The sequence below is a fragment of the Anas platyrhynchos genome, chromosome 20, assembly GCF_047663525.1.
Source record: "Anas platyrhynchos isolate ZD024472 breed Pekin duck chromosome 20, IASCAAS_PekinDuck_T2T, whole genome shotgun sequence".
NCBI lineage: Eukaryota > Metazoa > Chordata > Aves > Anseriformes > Anatidae > Anas > Anas platyrhynchos.
The window spans coordinates 3,118,045-3,137,092 of record NC_092606.1 but is presented as its reverse complement, the minus strand read 5'-3'; the positions used below and the strand labels follow the sequence as shown (position 1 = coordinate 3,137,092).

General features: G+C 36.7%; 2 protein-coding genes and 1 long non-coding RNA gene across 5 annotated transcripts in view; 2 read left to right on the top strand and 1 right to left on the bottom strand.

The window, feature by feature from the left end:
- RPS6KB1 (ribosomal protein S6 kinase B1) overlaps positions 1-7,758 on the top strand; it is a 48,980-nt gene extending 41,222 nt beyond the window's left edge. For both annotated transcript variants that reach the window (XM_038165785.2, XM_027471787.3), the window contains exons 10-15: positions 81-188; positions 469-531; positions 1,462-1,539; positions 3,106-3,213; positions 3,809-3,921; positions 4,446-7,758. In XM_038165785.2, coding sequence (XP_038021713.1) covers positions 81-188; positions 469-531; positions 1,462-1,539; positions 3,106-3,213; positions 3,809-3,921; positions 4,446-4,683 — 708 coding nt within the window. In that variant the 3' untranslated portion in view covers positions 4,684-7,758. The remainder of the gene's footprint in view (positions 1-80; positions 189-468; positions 532-1,461; positions 1,540-3,105; positions 3,214-3,808; positions 3,922-4,445) is intronic.
- Positions 7,759-8,608: 850 nt separating this feature from the next.
- On the top strand, positions 8,609-17,680 carry LOC139999173 (uncharacterized). Its single transcript, XR_011804330.1, has 3 exons — positions 8,609-9,997; positions 10,138-10,196; positions 16,979-17,680. It is a non-coding gene; the product is annotated as an uncharacterized lncRNA (long non-coding RNA).
- On the bottom strand, positions 10,334-17,320 carry RNFT1 (ring finger protein, transmembrane 1). Of its 2 annotated transcripts, none has more exons than XM_027471795.3 (8): positions 16,945-17,320; positions 16,526-16,602; positions 15,818-15,918; positions 15,020-15,173; positions 13,285-13,443; positions 12,368-12,433; positions 11,503-11,604; positions 10,334-11,327 (listed from the first exon to the last, which is right to left on the bottom strand). In XM_027471795.3, exons 1-8 carry the CDS (start codon positions 17,318-17,320, stop codon positions 11,193-11,195), a joined length of 1,170 nt encoding a protein of 389 aa, XP_027327596.2. In that variant the 3' UTR covers positions 10,334-11,192. The 2 variants fall into 2 exon arrangements, with proteins under 2 accessions (XP_027327596.2, XP_027327597.2); XM_027471796.3 differs by having other exon boundaries at positions 16,999-17,320.
- Positions 17,681-19,048: the final 1,368 nt, after the last annotated feature.

Genomic DNA, 19,048 nt, shown 5'->3' with positions numbered 1-19,048 from the left:
TACTGAAATGAGTTCTGTGTGCACAAATTAGAGACCTAAACAAATCGTATTTTTCCTTCCATTACAATGGTGCTTTCTAGCCTCCTTTCACTGGGGAGAACAGAAAGAAAACAATTGACAAGATTCTCAAGTGTAAACTCAACTTGCCTCCCTACCTCACACAAGAAGCCAGAGATCTGCTTAAAAAGGTACAATTTTAACAAATGTCAGTACTACACAAGTATGTAGAAAATAGGAATATAATGATACCACTGTGGCTATTCAATCCATGCTTGTTTTGACTACTAAGTCAGTCTTGGTTTTGTGTGGCACAGAAAGTGATTTTCCTTGAAAATACGATTTTCTGATGAATGCAGATTTTCTGATTGTTCCATATTCATTCTGCATGGTACACATTCACAATGATTTGTGTCAGGACTAGTCTAATCATAATGGCATAACTAATTTGGGATGTTATTTCTCATTAAGCTGCTAAAAAGAAATGCTGCCTCACGTCTAGGAGCTGGTCCTGGAGATGCTGGAGAAGTTCAGGTAACTTTTGCTAACTCAAGAATTCTTAAATTACCTCACTGAAAATATACAGTAGCTTAGTAGGTACATCGGAGAAGAGAATGTTTCTGTCTTGAAGTGTAACGAGCAAAAAAGCAACTCTGCATGACAAGTGATTGAAACATGAGATCTTTGAAGTTTAACAAAAGAGCAGTTGTCTGCCTATTAGATAATTTGAGATTTGGAAAATAACTTTCCTTCTTTAGTTCTGTCTTCCAGTAGATCTTTTTTACTAGTTTCACAATTCTGAATTTGACAGTCAACCATGTAAGTGATGTTACTCTAGGAATCTGATGAAAAACCCGCCAGCCCTTACATTTAGTACAGCTCTCAGGGGATAAGTGTAACTAATTGGCTTTAAATGTTACACAGTGAAATCTTAAGCAAAAGCCTAGTTCCTATTTCTTCCAGCTTGACTTTCTGTGGTGAGATTAACCTACTATAGAGTCATTCCACAGTTCTGATAAGTTGTCATTAATAAAGTGTTTCATCATTATTTTCAGGTATCTAACATTTAAAGTTGAAAAATGTTGACGTGTTTAGCATGTCAACTGTCTTTTTCTAATGCTTTCAAGGAAAACGTGATAGGGACATATGTTGTCTGACTAGGAGGTATGGTGTCAATTTTCACGTCTTCCAGCTAATCTGACGTAATGTTGCAGGATATATTATGCTGTGCCTATCTGTGATTTCGGAAAGACACCACAGGGAGGGTCTGAAAAGAACATGCTTATTAATTCTTGGTCTTGTTTTAATTTGCTTTAACAGTAACATTTAACAAAAACAGTTGTATCTTATTTCTGGAAGATCTTACCCTAAGATAAAATCTAGATCTTAACTTTTTAATCTTAAATTTCTGCAATTTTTACTCAGAAGGCTGGTGCATGACTGTGCTATTGCTAACTTTTCTAGGCTCACCCGTTCTTCAGACACATTAACTGGGATGAGCTGTTGGCACGAAAGGTGGAACCTCCTTTTAAACCCTTATTGGTATGTACTCAAGAGTACTGTGAGATATTCCTCCTATACCTTTAGAAAAGGTCTTAAACAATGTGGTATCTGAAACTCAGAAACATTCACTCTTACAAACCAGAATACCATTGCTTTCTGTTAACTTTAAAACTTAAATGTATCACCTTAGGCTACTGGTTCTCAGATTGACCCTTTTCAAATTAAAGGGAGAAACTAGTTTAAGTGCAGATTTCTTTTTTTTTTTTTCTTTCTGAGATGCTATATCAACATTTAAGAAACAAAAACATTCCTTCATGCTTTTCTGTCTTATTCTACAGTCATGGTATTCAGCTGTCACTGGAATATAATCTTGCTTATGTGAGAAGGTGGCAACATCAGCTAAGAGCTAATTTATCCATCTGTTCAGGCTCCTGAAGGAAGAAAGTTCTACTTCAGTTTTAATTCCTCCTGCTTCTAAGCTGTAGATTAATCAGTCTTGGAAGTGCAGTTATTTCTGAATTTCTTCTAAACATTATATAGTAAGTAAGATGATAGTTGCTAGGCAGAAGTAAATGAAGTCATGTAATTAAGTATTTTGGATGTTTGCTTATTAATATTTATACTGCGTCTAGTACATTTAGACAGTAATTAAAGTTCACCTCAAACCAAAGATGTCATGAATAACCCTGTATTATCCTAATTTATCTAATTTATATTTTGATTACATGACATGTCTTTTTTTTTTTTTTCTGGGTCCGATTAGCCACAGCAGCAAGGGCATAGGTACCCCTGTTTACTGACTACTAAAAATCTCACTTTGAACTGACTTATGCATCACTAATGTTGGGTATACTCTAGTATGGGGACTCCAGGCCTTTTGTCCTCTCCTTTTTTGAATGAAATCCAGAATGACATGAAAGACTACTATTTCCAAACCAAGTATCTGAAGATAGCTTTCTTGTCTGTTATTAAGAAATTTTATGCAAGTTGTTGTTACTAACCAGGTGGTTTTTAAAATTACACTTCCATGGTTGCATGAAGGTCTCCACAAATCACATACTTATCTGCCTTTTCAGTAACACTTGAGGAGTGAGAGAGGGATCTTGGAATGATGTCTGTTCAACTAAATTAAAGAATATTCTTCATAGCCCTTTATTTCACAGTTGTCATTCATCCCTTACAGTATAAACACTTCTCTATCTGCAAAAATGGGATGAAATTATCTGGAGAGAGACTTCCAGAAACTAATAATTGCAATTGTTCTATACTGGTTGTGACCAGGGTTAAACTTGCAAGAAACTGGCATTGTATTTCTAAAAGTTTTTGTTTGTAATTTGACATTTTTTAAAGGCATCTTTTTAATTTGTGTTCCTTTTTGATCCATAATTTTTGCCCCTCCCCCTTGCCTTTATTTCTCAGTGTCAGTGCCCATAGTGACCTCCCACTGGCAGCGACAGGATTCCGACACCACTCCAGGGTTTTACTACAGCAGAGCTCTGCCAAAAACCTATGGAATGAACTCCATCCAGAGGCTACACTGATCACCGCTAAGCCATTTGGTTGATATCTGTAATATAAACCCTTAATCATTTTGTTTTTGCAAAGCAATCTGAAGAGGATGTGAGCCAGTTTGATTCAAAGTTTACACGTCAGACACCTGTTGATAGCCCAGATGACTCTACTCTCAGTGAAAGTGCCAACCAGGTCTTTCTGGTAAGTGAGCCAGACAAGTGTTCGGTGACTGCGGAGAGTTATGTAGTGTTACTTCGAAACAGTAGGGCATTTCAGGTAATTTAATTCTGTAGAATTTTACCATCTGATACTTGAAGCAAACTATCGTAGTTTTAAATACATATACTGCAACAGGTTTGCAATGTTTGCGGACTTTATATACTTTAGTTTGATTGTTTCAGACATTTTTTGAAATAATAGATAACCTAAAACTCACAGCCAACAAACATTGCTTACTTTCTGAAATGTCAGTGTTCTAATTTGAAATCGCACTAAGAATTGTGGGGATGGGATTGTTTTCATAGACACAGGGACAGTCCATTCCATACATCACAATTAGTTAATTGGAGCATGCTTCTGTGAATCTGTGATCTGAGTAGAAATACTGGGTGAGCAGGCATCCAAGTAAGGAATTCCCTAAAGTCCTGCTGTTTGCTTCAGGAAGCGAGTAGAAGTTCATGTGTCTACAGTTACTGCCATTTTTATAATTTTCATTTCATGATAGTAATAACTGTGCAAGTGATCAGAAATGTAAATCTTGCATGTATGTTACAGAGCACTCATTCCTGTTTTGCAGGGTTTTACATACGTGGCTCCATCTGTACTTGAAAGTGTAAAAGAGAAATTTTCTTTTGAACCAAAAATTCGATCACCTCGCAGATTCATAGGTAGCCCTAGGACACCAGTCAGGTACTTCTTTTTTTCTTTCCTTTTTTTTTTTTTTTTGGTAATACGCTTTTTTGGCAAGTAGTTAAAAATATGGCCTTTCTTCTAAGTAAACCCCATCACTTCCATTAAAGTGTTACTTTACAAAACATATTATTAGAGATAAATTTATGGTGTTTGGCAGCACAGGAAGTACTAATTGCCAGCTATGCAAAACTGGTACAGCCTCACAGTCTGATGACTTTGGTACACTGTTCCTGTAAAACTTTCAGAACATCCAAAGTGCTTATGTGCTGCTCAAGGATCATTTTAGTATAGAAAATTCTGCAGTTGTCTAGAAATAAATCCCAATAAATCAAATGAGAGAATTTTACTTTACAAGAGGCCACAGTAGATTATAGACTTGAAAACTCTCAAACTTCTGGAAGTGGAAGGAAGAAGTAAATACTTCTCAACAGACATTTCATTTCGGCTGCTTGCAGAATGAAGGACATACCTTTGTGCTGTGTGTATCTTCACCTCTGATTTTTATATTTCTTGTTTTAAAGCCCTGTAAAGTTTTCCCCTGGGGAATTTTGGGGAAGAGGTGCTTCTGCCAGCGCATCAAATACTCAGACACCTGTGGAATATCCAATGGAGACAAGTGGAATAGAACAAATGGATGTGACAGTCTGTGGAGAGGCCTCAGCACCACTTCCAATCCGGCAACCAAACTCTGGGCCATATAAAAAACAAGCTTTTCCCATGATTTCCAAACGACCAGAGCACTTGCGCATGAATCTATGACAACACAATTTTTTAAGCCTTTGAAGGTGGAAAACAAAGAATGGACATAAGCCCCTTGAAGTTGAAATATGAGGGCTTGCATGGTTTACTTTTAAAAAGTGACAGTATCAAAGAGTCAGTCCTTGCACAGAGCGACTTGGAAAGCAAAGAAAAATGGATTTTTTTTTCTGTCAATCAATGGTGCATAAAAAACTTTAGAAAATGGTATTGCAGAACTCTAGGCACATCATCTAACTGATTCGCAGTGACATCTTCTCACCTTATCAAGGATTTTTCAGCTTGGTAGCTTGAAACTGACAGTATTAAGGGTCAGGATGTTGCTTCAGAATCACTGGTCTAGTTGTGAATGTGTCAAGGAGGGTTAGCCCTTTCACTAGGCAAAGTATGAAATGCCTATATGCTTGCGTCTGAGGAATAATTAGCATGCAAGCTTGGTTAAGCTGTTTCCTGCAATGGGGTGGAATCAAAGATGAGAGATAAAATTAATTGGTATTTCACATTCAAAACCTAATGAGTTTTTTTATATATATAAGAAAAAATATATATTTTTCAAATAGATTTTTTTGATTCAGCTCATTATGGAAAGTATCCCAAAATTAAACTGCAAAATAATTGGTTGCTGTGAAGAAAGCAAAGGCTCTAGTTCTGATTCTCCTCATGAAACAAAAAATCAATAAGCAAATTACTCAATTACCAGCTTGGCAATGCGGGGTGGGAAAGAACTGTTTCACTTGCTTACCCAGCTGAAATACCTGTTCCTGCAAAGACAAATGGATCTAATCAAATCACAGTGCTGCTATGTTCTAGGCTTAACTGGAAGCCATGGGCTCAAATACACGTCCTGCTTATTTCATCCTTGTCCTCAGCAGACATTTCACTGGGAAACATCACTTTTGTATATGCCAGTCACTTAGATGGAGACAGCTGAATATACCGAGATTCTTACCCATATAAAAGGTCAGGAAAAAGTGCATCGGAACACAAGGTCAGTCGATGTGGATATATTACCACAGGAAACACATGCAAGTTCTACACAGTATAAGCAAATAAACCTTTTTGTAACCAATGGGTAAGAACTTGAGGAAAATTTTTTTTTAATAAAATTTTGCTTATGGGAGTTCCCTGTCATTATACATTTCTAAATTTACTAATTTTTTTTCTATGCTGGGGCAATAAATTCGCTGATTGTATGAGGGAAAAAAAAATGTTATATGGCCTTTCAGTGAATGTCTTCCACAGTGGGTCAGAACTTTAGCAACTTAATTTAGGAAACATGTTCTAAGGACACTATTTATGTTTTTGAAATTGTCATAATCTGTACAAATGACTTACAGGTACAAAGAATAAAATAAAGGTAACTTTACCTTACTTAATACTTCCTGCCTTAAAGAAAGCATTTCCATGAACATAGCTGGTGAAAGGGTTAATATCTGCAGAGCTTTACACTAGTTAGAGTGTGTATGGTGTGTGCGTGTGTATATGATCATGCAACTGCATACAAGTCCTGTCATTTTTTGCCTGCCACATGTTGCATTATCTTTAGTCAAACTGTGCAAAGTCTACTTCTAGCGTTTCACAACAGTAGGGATTTTTTATAGATTCTGCTTATTCTGTGTATACTGAATCTTTTTGAGCCATAGGATCCAAGCCATAAAACTCTACACGTGCTGAATCCAATCAGAGTGCTGTTTTCTAAAACTTGCAAGCCAGAAGGATTCAGTGATATCTTGGTGATACTAATGAAGAACCAACAAAAATATACTTATGATTGGACAAAAAAAATAGAACTTTTTTATTCCTGATAAGCCTTTTGTTGGAGGTGTTTTTTTTTTTTTTTTTTTTTTTTTTTTTTAGCTTTGTAAGGAAAATCAAGTTAGTGATAGAAATTGTACTGGAAGGTTACCATTTCTAATTTGGTAATATGGCCGCTGGTGACATGTTGTGAAACCACAATCACAGTGCTCACGTGTGTATGTATTATACAGATTTGCAAAGAGGCAACACTGCGAGCAATGCCTGCTCTGTGCCACTTGTTAACATAGGTTTCGTAACATGTTTACTGACTTTAAAGCTTTTTTTTTTTTTTTTTTGAGGCAAATCTCTCTTGGTCCTAGCTACAGCTAACAGTTGCTTTTTGGTTGGCTGGATATAGCTGTCCAGTAGAGTTGGTTTAGTATGGCTGGCAAGAATGGCAAGAGTTGTTTGTCTGAATTCACTGCTTAATTACAGACACAGTTTTATCATTTTTAAAAGTAAATTTCATGTACTGTCAATGTTTCATCCCATAGATTATAAGTTTAATTCCCTACCATAACTGTGAAACTTTTGGAGTGTGACTCAGACAGCAAGCACACACTATGCAATATGGTTTATCCTGTATTTATTTGTAAAAATATCAGACATAGATCCTCTATATATATATAGTAGTGTCAAAATTACTAGTCATGACCTAAGGGGAGTGGAGTTCTAGCTCCTGTCTGGCTATTTCAGATAAGTGCAGAATGCATTGAATATTGGAGAGCTTAACAAGTGCTTTCTTTTGTTCATTTAAAAATGTCTTAAATTTTTCATTAGAGTATAGAATCTTATTTTTTTTATTTTGTATGAGCTGCGCTTTTTTAATTATAATCACTGAAAAAAATCACTATAATTTGATTTTATAGGATTTTTGTAGCATTACAAAAATATAGTAAAACTGAGGTTAATACCTGTTTTGGCTAACCATATAAAAGTATTAAATCTTAAACTTGAACAAAAGTCATATTTTTTTTTACTAGATGTTAAATAGGGGAGTATTTTGTTCTGCAGGTCATTATCACAAAAGGTTTATAGGTCAGCTGTGTTACCAGCAGTTTTTCTTTTCCCATTTAATGCAGAAGCTATTCTGGTATAAGATACTCAGAATTTCATCATTTTTTCTCTGTGGGAGTGATACATACATTTGATGCCATTTGTGTACTAAATTGTAATTTTGGGAATGCTGGAATAATTCCTACCAAGACTGTCTTAATTGTGCCATCTGACATTTGAATGTCATCCTGGTATTAGCTCATAATAAAACATAAAAATAAATGAGTCAATTGTTCTTTTGAATATCCTTTTTTTTTCTCACTATCCAAAAGCTGAACAGCTGGAGAACATTTAATATGGTGGATGTGTACTTCGGGTCTTATTCTCTTTAATATTAACTCCCAAACTGCTCTCACTGTTAATCACACTCCATTTCCTAGTTTACATTGAAGTAAAGGAGAAAAAAAAAAGTTTTTAAGAACGAGGCAAATTATTTCAGTATTCTTCCTCTAGATTCTTGATGATTTACTGTATGTGGTTTCTGTGTATGAACTTCTACAGATTGTTCTCTTCTAGATTAACTTGGCTTTGTAGCTGTGTTCAAGAAACAAACTTCAGCTGCCGTAGGAAAAAAAAAAAAAGGTAATCCCTATTCTGTTTTTCATCTTTCACAATTTACTGGAGCTAAATATACTGCAGAATAAGATAGATGTGAATAGCAATTAACTGAAAATTTAAACACATGCCAATCCAAGTGACCTATTTTTTTGTTTTTTAGGAAGTAGGTAGGGCCTAAGTATAACTGTCTTTCATGACAGCTTTGAAGGAAAAAGGAGGGAGGTGGAATTATGCTTAGAACTTAAACGACCTGACAGATGCTAGTTCTGCTCAGTCTGTCTTTACCAAGGGTTGGTACCTTCACCTAGTTTCTTTGGCTCTTAGAGAGGGTATCGATTGCCATTTGTCATCCTCTGTTCTGTCTCCTGCAGAATCACAAGTGCTGGGTGTTGGTGTCTGTGTGGAAAGCAGTGCTGCTACCCTGGCCTGAGTGGGCTTGATGAGGAAGAGCTGTGTCCTAATAGCATGGTGCTGACAAGCGGATCAGAGAGGATGTCGCTCATGGATGTAAGTTACTTGCTTCTTTCCTCTCTGTAACTAAAATGAGAATGACTTATCTTGTTTCATTTATGAAATGTAAATCTAACCTGGCTGATAAATTGTTTAAGTTATTTGTTTTTTAATAAACTGTGTTTGATAATATTACTGGGTTCTCACTGTATCTTGAAGAAAGTGCATTAACTGGGAGAGAAAATAGGACAAGTTGTTCTCTGATTCTATATCTGACCAATATTCACCCTTATTCTAGTAAGGTGATGTTACTAGTATGTGGCAGACAAAAAACAAAGGATCAACAACAATGCAAGATTGACTTAAAACACAGCATATTTTGTTGTGCTCCCTACCTTTCCAGGCAAGTTGGTTATTATAGTTATAAGAGAAGGGCAAATATGTCTTAGGCTTATTCATACAAAGCATTTTTTTTGTAGGTGCTGTTTGTTTTCTAAATTAAATATGGTACTCAGATTACTTATACAATATTCATACAATATCTGTATTAAGGAAAAAAAAACACTACAACAAATTAGAACCCCATTTAGGTAAGCTGTACGTTCAGATTGTTTAGAAAAGTCCAAATATGATTACATAACTGTCTGAAGAGCCACATAAGCTGTCAAAGTTCTGTGGGTGTTTCAGATTCAGAATCCAACCTTAAGTTCCCCCTACTCACTTTTGTTCCTTGACAGATTCAGTTCTTGTCTATCACTCAAGGTAAGTTCTGCTGCAGCAGCAGTCTGGGCATTAGCATAGATGAAATTCAGATGACAGAGACCTGATCTTGTATCAGCTTTAAATGCAAACTAAGGCACAGCTAGATCTCTCCAAGGAAACAAAGAGCAGTTTGTTCTGCCAGTGCTGGAGGCATGAGCACTAGCCTATTATAGCACAGCTCAGGCTGTGGCCAAGCACTAATTTCTCCCTGACACCCTCTGGCCTGCACTAACACCATTCAGCTGCACATTCTCCAAACTAAGTACCTCACCTGCTGGGAAAGGCCTCCCTGAGAACCAGTCTCTTCTACTCACATAAGTTTCCAATTACATACTTGGAAGCTTTTGCCTGTTTTCTTTAAGCTGGAGTCCTTTCCCCAGTCACTCAGATTCCATGGTGGAACAACCATATAGCACACTTACCTGAACTGCAGTAAACTTCAAACAAATGTAATTAGCAAGTATTTAGTATGCTATAGAAAAGCCCAGGCTGACATAAAATGATACCTGTTAGCTTGAGTTTTCCTTAAGATTTTATTCAGAGTAGTGAATCTTACTAGTATTATACTTTAGCTGTACCTTTAAGCACTCTCCCATCATGCTCTGTCAGCCCTATAAATCTGCCTGCTTCTGCTGCAACTTTGCAGTACTTGGGCACCCTGCCTGACTGTTTGAGTTGCTACATCATTCATCAAGTAAGTGTTTAACTTGTGAATTCCTTTTTCCTAACTTAGAAGTTTCCTAAAGGTATTCAGTTAAGACAAACTCAAGTTAATGACAACTTAATTCAGCTTTGCCTGTAAGAATAACAAACGTTTGTTTTGTTGTTTTTTAGTATTTTCTGAATAGCAAGGTGAGAAAAGACAAGCAGGAAAAAAAAAGGAATTAAGATAGGTAAGTTAGATCTATAATCAGCATAAAGACTAGTCATGAATAAATTGGAGCATTTGTGTTTTTGTTTCTTGTAAGACATTAGTTTAACCAGCAAGGTATGCCTAGCAATGAGCTGTTATTATGTACTTACATGTAAATTAATACTGAAACAGTAATGAAACTTATTTTATTCAATGTGCACCAAACAAAATGATTTAAATGCATTTATTCTCTGATTTTTATGTATACCACAAATTGCATATATAATATAAAATAGATTCTCCCCTGTATGAAAATCTGGTTCCTGATGTGACAAGAAAATATAGTATTAAAGATCTGTTTTAAAAATACCAACTTCATAAAATGGCGAGTAAAAAACTAGTATCAGTGATTGATTTATGTATTAAGCTTAAGATCAATTAGAAATCTGCAAGAACCTAAAGGGGAAACATCTTATTCTTGTGTCCTGTCTCCAGGTACAATGAGAAATAGTTGCTGTTTTAGATGCATGAATAAGAAGTTAATTTCTCTGATCTGTTGAGCTAGCATTAAAGGATCTTTAATGTCAAGTGTGACACATAGCTTTAACTCCCACTGTAATCCAGAGCGTAAAATTTGCTCATAATCTAGGTTTTTGGTTTCAGTAATGTTAAAAGGATAAATAAAATTTAGCATGGTCTGGAACACTATTTAAAAGCTTTTAAATAAAATATTGAATGAAGAAGCTGCTGCAAGCAGCAATGCAGCATTTTTTAAGGATTTGATTGTTTCCTGGCAGAATCACGAGAGAAGCAATGATGGCTTTTCTCCTTTCATTCTGAAAACATTTTTCTATACTTAAGAAGGCAAATTAACATTTCCTGCACTGTTTTAAATACTGGGATATTTCATAGAAGCATCAAATCCTAGATAATCTAGAATTTGGAAACTCGTTCCTTGTCACCTACACTTTCACCTGCAGTAAGCTGGAAGACCTTAGCTTGTACAAATGAACCGTAAAACAAGTTTTAACATGCTTTAGAAAATCTGTAGATGCATAGATGTAGCTCCATCCTTCCACTTGTTAACATGGTCTGAAATAACAGTTCTGCAGAGTGGACACGTTTTTTCTCTATTAAACCATAAAGAGATGCATTCTTCACAAAATGTGTGCTGTAATGAAAAGAATGACAACTTAGAGCTTCTAAGCTCTTCCACTTGTAAGAAGATCTATTATTTGCATTGTCTTGTTTCTAAAGATAATCAGAAGACATACACTTGCTAATCTATGTTGTTAACCATTTTTTAAAAAACATTTGCAAAAAGTAATTCTGATTATGTGTATTACCTGACAGATAAGCAGAATAGGCTTCTGAAATTCAGCTTGACAGATAGGACAAATATCATCTGATTCAGAACACTGTCTCTTGCTAGCCATCACCCCATAGTGCTGTAAAACAAGATTTTTTTCAGCAGATAATAGTTTCAAAGGGGAAAAAGAAAATGACAGAAAAGAGTTGGGAATAAGGATATGTCAGGAGATACATGTCAGGAGAAATATCCAATTCCTAATCTAAAACCTTGCTAGGTTTTTCAACAGTTGTTTTAGGGGCTATTGCTTATTCCCCTGATAATAGTTGTAGGAAAAATCTGTAATAGTTTTATTTTAAGATGCCTCCAAGCAAAACACTTGAAATTTCATCTTAAATTTGATAGAGATAGTGATGATACTGTGCTCTAAAGTCTTCTATATGTTTTACTGCGTAAATAGCAGATACTAAATAACTATACCTGTTACTATAGAGAAAGACTGAGGAACTTTTAAAACTCTATCAGATACTACTTGCATGTCAATTATTTTGGCAAGCTTCATTTTTCACTTACATTTCTGCATAAAGTTTTACCTATATCTAACCAATACTTATTCCAGTTAAAAAATAGGAAAACAAGGATAGGTTATTTCATACAGTTTTATCTGAAGATACATGCAGGATAATGGTGGTTTAGTTTTCTTTGGTTCAAGTTAGCCCATAATTACATAGTCAGGAAACTCAGACTGTGAAATGGGGGGAGCGTGTAGAGGGATTCCTTTAAAAATGCATTTGTCTATTTCTAGAACTATACAAAATAATACATGAATGAGATATTTCACAAAGAAGCCTTTTCATTTAAATCAGATCTACTGTTTTGTCAAAAGAGCATTCAATACTCACTGGTCGTGTACAAAATATCCGTAAAACCTGTTTGAAGTTTCTCAATTGTCCAAAAAAACTCAAAAGCTGGAACGGGAAGGAAAACCTGAGTTATGTTGAAAGTCTTTCTTTGTGAATTAAAGAAAGCTTCCAAGTTTCTGTGCAAATCCCAGTAGCGTAAGTGTCACTGTAATCTGATGTTGGCAAGAACGTAAGCAAAGCAGTAGTTCAGACCAACCCTGTTTTTAGTTGCTTCATGTGTAGCCAAACTCAGAATTCATCCCAAAGTTCTTTTTCACCAATAGGTGGCTGTTCTTTACAAGAAAAATATTGTTAAGGTTATAAAGCACTCAATTGCAAGTATACCAGCATTATATACCGGCATTATTATTATATACACAGTAGCCTTTAGACTTGTAATTAAGGCACCATAGTATGATAAAGTATTTTTCATGTTCAAGCAGAATTTATACTGAGATTGCTAAAGAGTTCATCTGTCCCAAGTGTAACCAAAGTAGACAGCCATTTCAAACGCTTCTCTAACTTGTTTAGCATCACAGGGAAATTCTAGCAGACATTGCCTTCTTTGGAAAATGCTGACTTTTTTTAGCCATAAATTTCATCTTTATTTCTCACGGTCTTTTTCTCAGTTTCTGATGACAGTGTGATCAAAGTCTGATTTGAGAAGCGTCCTATAGTAACTGTGGTCTTTGATATACCACCCCAGTCTCCCAGAACAGGTGCAGAAATAGACAAGAAGATTTAGGAAAACTGGCTCAGGGTGCTATCAGTTTTGGAAGGTTGTATCGGTTAAACTGAAGCATCAACTTGCAAGTTAGTTCAAACACAGAAACGTTCAGAAATGTGTTAGCTTATATGCCTCTACCCCTCCAGTGGCAATTACCGTAAAATAGTTTAAGACTATAAGGGTTACGTACCTTTAGGATGAGGTAGACGAGGCCCAGCAATATCCCAGGGGTCCAGCCTAGCACACTGTCAGGCTCCCCATAGCCAATAAGAAAACGGAACCAAACTGGTATGGGGACAAACATACGGTAATACTGGCAGAGTTCTTCTAACAGCATGTACCAGTAGCCCTAAGCAAGACATGTAAAAGAATCTCTCAAGATTTAAAATACAAATGCTTTTTAAAATATATAGAAAAGATGTACTAGCATTCTTTAGAGTAACTTCCCCTCATCGGATCTTGAAGCAAATATATATGAAGGACAACAGTAGAAGAACGAAGACCAGATGATAAATCTCACCACAACTGTACAAACAACAATACCACAATTGATTGCTGTACTGGAGAAAAATTAATAGGCTAAAAAAGGGTGGCTTTGTAGGATACCTACCTACTACAATGCTATCAAACTTGCTAAGACAAGCTAAGACACAGATCAGCTTGTCATTACAAGTTGTGTTCACCATTTAGGATTAAAAAACAATCAGGCCTCTCTCTTTATTAACAAACATAATGATTAGAGGAAACCCATTTCTAATGTATTTCATGCCTGTGTAAAAAGGCTTCTCTTGTGATAAATAACCCCTATGTAGAACAGGGTAATAAGAAAAAGGTGGGGACAGGAGGAGAAAGAAACAGAGTACCTGGACTTAGCAGGTAAACGGAGTTCAATAATGCCCTAAATGTTACTGAACAGTAACTGCAACAGACAAGTAGCCTTCACAGAGCACTGTGTTCACACACATTTATATGCTTCTAACAATTAAGTGTGCGTGTGTATTTGACTAATCATAGATATTAGCTCTAATAACGGGATAAAGTACTCTGACTAATTTGACAGGAAAATGGCATGATTTCTCACTATTGACCAGATTCTTTCTTTAATTTAGCTATTTAGGTCACCGTTGGTGCAATGGAATTTCCAATTTTTGGCTGTTGTATCAGTAGTTGTAGATACAGAGATCTTGATTATAAGCTACTATTGCTCCAAATCATATGTACCTGAGAAATACTGTTCTGGTACATTTTAGTAGATAAAACCTACAAAAACACTCAAATGCTATCACATGCTAACTATATATATAAATAAATATATTTTTAAACTAGTACTAGTATGTTCTATTTCAACACAGATTATTTTTTGCATGTCTTACCTTGGGAAGCAGATAAAGATACATACCCACCAACCAATGCAGACTTCTATAAAAATCATTAAATTTCATTGGTTTGAGGAAAGAAAGCTATCAATCAAATTCATTGGTCTGACAATTTTACTAATTAACAAAAGGAGAACTATTTTTTTAAGAGAAAAAATAGCCATTTACACGCACAGGTATTAAAATCTCCCCACGTCAGTTACTGACAAGCAAGTACAAGATATACTGTACATCAGCTGGTCCGTGCTAGCAGCCTGTATACACGTTCTTACATTGCTGCAAATAAAAGGTTTCTTCATCCTACCACTTACAGTAGAAATAAGCCCACTTATTCCATGAAATAATACAAGCCATTGTTTCAGATCAGACTGTAAACCTTCCTTACCACCAAGAAGGGAAGAACATAAAATTCACAGGGTTTTCTTGCCCAGTGTAGTGATAGATTATATACAGACCTTTAATTTAAAAGACTTTCCTTTAGGTAAAATTTAATAACTAGCTAATTTTACCATAAAAGGATGCTCATAAGGATATAGATCATTTTCTTACCTTGGATTTAAAGGACATCATAAAAGAAGGCACCAAGAGAATAAAGCACTTGAAGCCCATGAAGAGGAATTTCAGAATGAAGTCTGTGACTCCCACAATCCAAAGCACCTCCCAGAAGTTCTTAAAATCCACAGTAGGGTTTAAAAAGATTAAGCTACAAAAAAAAATAAAGTATCAGAAGTTACTGGAGCACGCTGTTTAGAGGAAAGCATAACCAGAGATTATATCACAGCATGCTTAAATAAATAAACAAACAGTTTACATAGAGGAGAAAAATACTTGCTAAGAAAATGAACTCTTTATTATAAATTGATCCTTTATGATCTCTGGCAATCTCTCCATTTCTGAGCCTTCCTTCAAGGCAAACGTTGTCCCTAGAGATGGGCTTTCTTTTCCATTTTTGCAATACAGCCTTTGACTGATTTACAACCAGGGCTGTAGCTACAGAATAATAACGGTAAAAAATAAATGGCAGATATAAGCCCCCCAGAGTGCTAGAATGCTACGTATTCAGTATGTTGAAGGCAAGGTGGTAGGATCAAAGCTGGGAATCAAACCCTGCCACTTCCTCCATGGCATAGTACAGCCTTTAAGTTGAGTTCATGGTCCAATTTTACAAATTCTAACATCATGTTTTTAAGGACAGCACTTGTTCAGTTTAGCAGAGGAGGAGGAATGGAGATTGTAATGAAAGAAATCAATGCTACAGTTAAAGAAAAACAGCTCTTGCCCAGATAAAGTGTTTCCAGTTAGTGTTTTATTAATTTATGATCTGATGGGAGATGTTCCTGTACTTACCTGTAATACAGTGACTGAGAATGAAAGGTGTAATACAAGAGGAGAGATGATCCAGTTAAGTATACTAGTAACCAAGCACATTGCACCTTGGAGCACCGTTCCTGTAAGATAATTGTTAAGACAAATTACAGCCCTTATCTTGGTAAGAATGTCTTAACTGTGTCTCCAAAGCACTAAGTCTATCATACTTAAACAGAGTTATTGCTAGAGGATTCCATACTAATTCATACTGATTTATGGTCATATGGTCAGATAAAACTGTAGAACTCATTAGAAAAGTAAAGCAGCGATTCTAGTGTTTTCAACATAATTTCTATGTGTATCAAGGTCTTTCCTAAAAACACACCAAAAACCATCCCACTCTGAAGGAACAACAAGTTTTCCTTTGAGACTGCTGGAAGTTTAAACTCTCAACCACTATTTGATTCCAAACACGGTTAAGTTCTTCCATAAACTGCAAAAAAACTGTATCACTTAAGTGAATTCAATAGTGAAAGGGAGGAAAAATCTGAATTTTGCAAACTTTAATCTGAGAAGCTCTATACTGTATAAAAGCACTACAGTTTACAAGACTGCTTCTGTCTTGAAACGTATTACACTTAGTTTTATTTACCAAATAATGCTATCTCCATTCACATTTCTTTCAAGAATCGATGTATAAAGGTCTTGGTTAACTTACAGAATTCTGTTGCGTAGGGTGATACTTACTCTTAGAAAAACCTGATTTACTATGCTTTTGTTTGCATACATATAAGTTGTTAGCAGCCCAATTCCAAGAGAAATGCCTATTAGGAAAAAAGGGTCAGTTATACACAAGAAATTAAAAAAAAACAAAAAAAAACATACTGAATTGGGTTTAAAAAAAAAAAAGCCGTTTCTAGTATTTCTTTGTGATTTCAATTAATAGCTCAGACTATCAAGCCAGAATAATTAAGCATTTTTTGTGTGTGCCAGCAAAGGAAACAGAAGCTATTGAAATGTAGTTTAGTACATCTCTATTTCTGATGAACAAAGCAAATAAAAATAAAGCTAAAAATAAATCAAGTTATATCTCAGGCATGGTTATCAGCTTATCTTTGTTTGGGGGGAGGGTCTCTTCCCTCAGACCGTGTTTTGTTATACTCTACCAATTATATGCTGCATGATCAATTTGACACACAGAATCAAGATATACGGCAGACTTTTGTGCAGCCACTGGAGGAGGTATCTGAGCTCTGAGAGGGAGCTGCCACTGTGTTCCTCTGAGTCTGGAGCGGAGTCATCAAGCCCTCCTGCTTCATTGTGGGCATGTCCATGTGAGCGACTTTGGGAACCTGGCCTCAAAGGCCGAGAACTCGCATTTTCTCTGCCTTCTCCTGCAGCAGTGCTTAGCTGAATGCGAACATCTCCGCTATGATGGCACGAGCTCTCTCCTGATGACCTCGCTGCATGGGTGCTTTGAGAAGGTGAAGGGTCATCACCACTCCCTTGGATGTTGTGGAGATGACTGCAGTTTGCTTGCATGGTGGGATTTTTTTCTGGTCCAGATTCCTACTACTTTGTCTCCTGGAATGGGAAATAAAAAGTTGTCATTGAAGGAAGAGTACAACTATGCAGGGAAAAAAACACAGCACAAAGATACAGTAAATTGCATTGAGTGATTGCCTGCATGAAGCAAAGTAAAGGTTCTCTTAACAGATCCTGGCTCTCTTTGTTCTTGAAGCTGGCATGCTGGGTTTGCATCCTATCATCAAGGGGCAACTTTCTGTGTGCCATATTAAATGACTTCCTCTCATTCAGATGCAGATTTTCTAGCCTGCAGTGAACCTGGCTGCCTTGGCAAAATCTGAGGTTGTTTCAGTGCAAATGAGACCAGCGAAAGCTGTTGAATTGGAGACCAATTCTGCTGGTGCAGAAGAGAGCTCAGAAGTGCTGCATAATTTCACAAAAATAGTCAGTAACAGTAGTAGGCCAACAAAAAAGGAACAAACAGTGATGGGAAGGAAGCAAAGAGTACATTTACATGCATGCACAAAATGGTGTTTGTTCAGACAAGTCTAGTCAAAAGACAGTGCATATTAAAAATTGAGGGCCATTATAAGATTAACAAGAGATTACCCTGTCTGGGTAAGCAAGCAGAACCCGGTTTAGTCCATATTGTAAGAAGCATTTGAAAGAGCCTGGACCATCTGGTTCAGGTCAAAAAAAAAGTGCAGCCAGCGAGCTGGGTGAGACCACCCAAATGAGGATTTTTTTTTTCCTTTGGCATCCTTCTACTGTCTTCTTGGACAGTATTTCACTTCTGTGTCTGTCTTTGCATACATCTACTTCTCTGGAGTGCAGTATCATAGTAATAACTTTGGAGAATGCTCTGATGCTGGATTTTGCAGTAGTCATCACTATTAAGTAACATCATCAAAATATTAAGGATTATGTTATAGTCCTTTTTCATTAATTCAAGCTCCTCCAGATTCTTCTTTGAAATTAATTTTTCCACAGCGTAGCATACACGTACAGTTAGTTTCACTGGGGATATCAAATGGTTAAAGCAACATTGCTGTGCTATTTTGTAAGATGAAAAGGTAATTTTGCACAGCAAGAAATTCTTAATGTATTTGCACAAACCTGAGAGTCTTTAGCCTCTAAAATTGAGGTTATAGGAGATGAGTAAGTTGCATAAATTTATACAATAGAACTTCTTACTACCATTTAGAAATGCTGCTGCTACTATATTTTTGTTGGCCAAAGATTACATCATGCTTCAGCGCAGCCAGAATTCATGTTCTGTAATTTAATGCAGGAGTAAAGCCAATACACTGGAAATAGTATTAACTTTACAAACAGCACGTCTCTGGGCTTGGGCCACGAATGCTGTTTTTAAAGGGAAAACAACGTTAATTAGCGATCCTCGGTTAGTAAAAGCAGGGCCTGCTTCTGCAAAACCTGACAGAGCACTGATTAAAATAAAAAAGCGAGGGAGCCCATTGTCCGAGGCGCACAGGCTGCTGCCTGACAAACTTGCAGGAACTCAGTTACGGGGCTGTATTTCGGAGGGGAAGCGGTGGGGCTGTGTTTCGGTGTCTCCACACTCACACCCCCCCCTCCCGTAGCTCTGACAGCGCCTTTACAGCCCCCTCACGCCGGGCGCTGCCCCCGCTCGCTCGGGGCGCGGCTGGAGGCCGCGGCTCGGTCCCGGGAGGATGGGACGGGGCCGGGGCAGCCCCACGCCGCTCCCCCGCTCCCCACCGCCCT

Coding starts and splice junctions, on each gene's coding strand:
- RNFT1 (XM_027471795.3), bottom strand. CDS start 17,320: ATGCAAGCAAACTGCAGTCATCTCCACAACATCCAAGGGAGTGGTGAT. Junction 16,603..16,944: donor GATCATGCAGCATATAATTG/GTAGAGTATAAC, acceptor TTTTCCTAATAG/GCATTTCTCTTGGAATTGGG. Junction 11,605..12,367: donor GGATATTTTGTACACGACCA/GTGAGTATTGAA, acceptor CTTGTTTTACAG/CACTATGGGGTGATGGCTAG.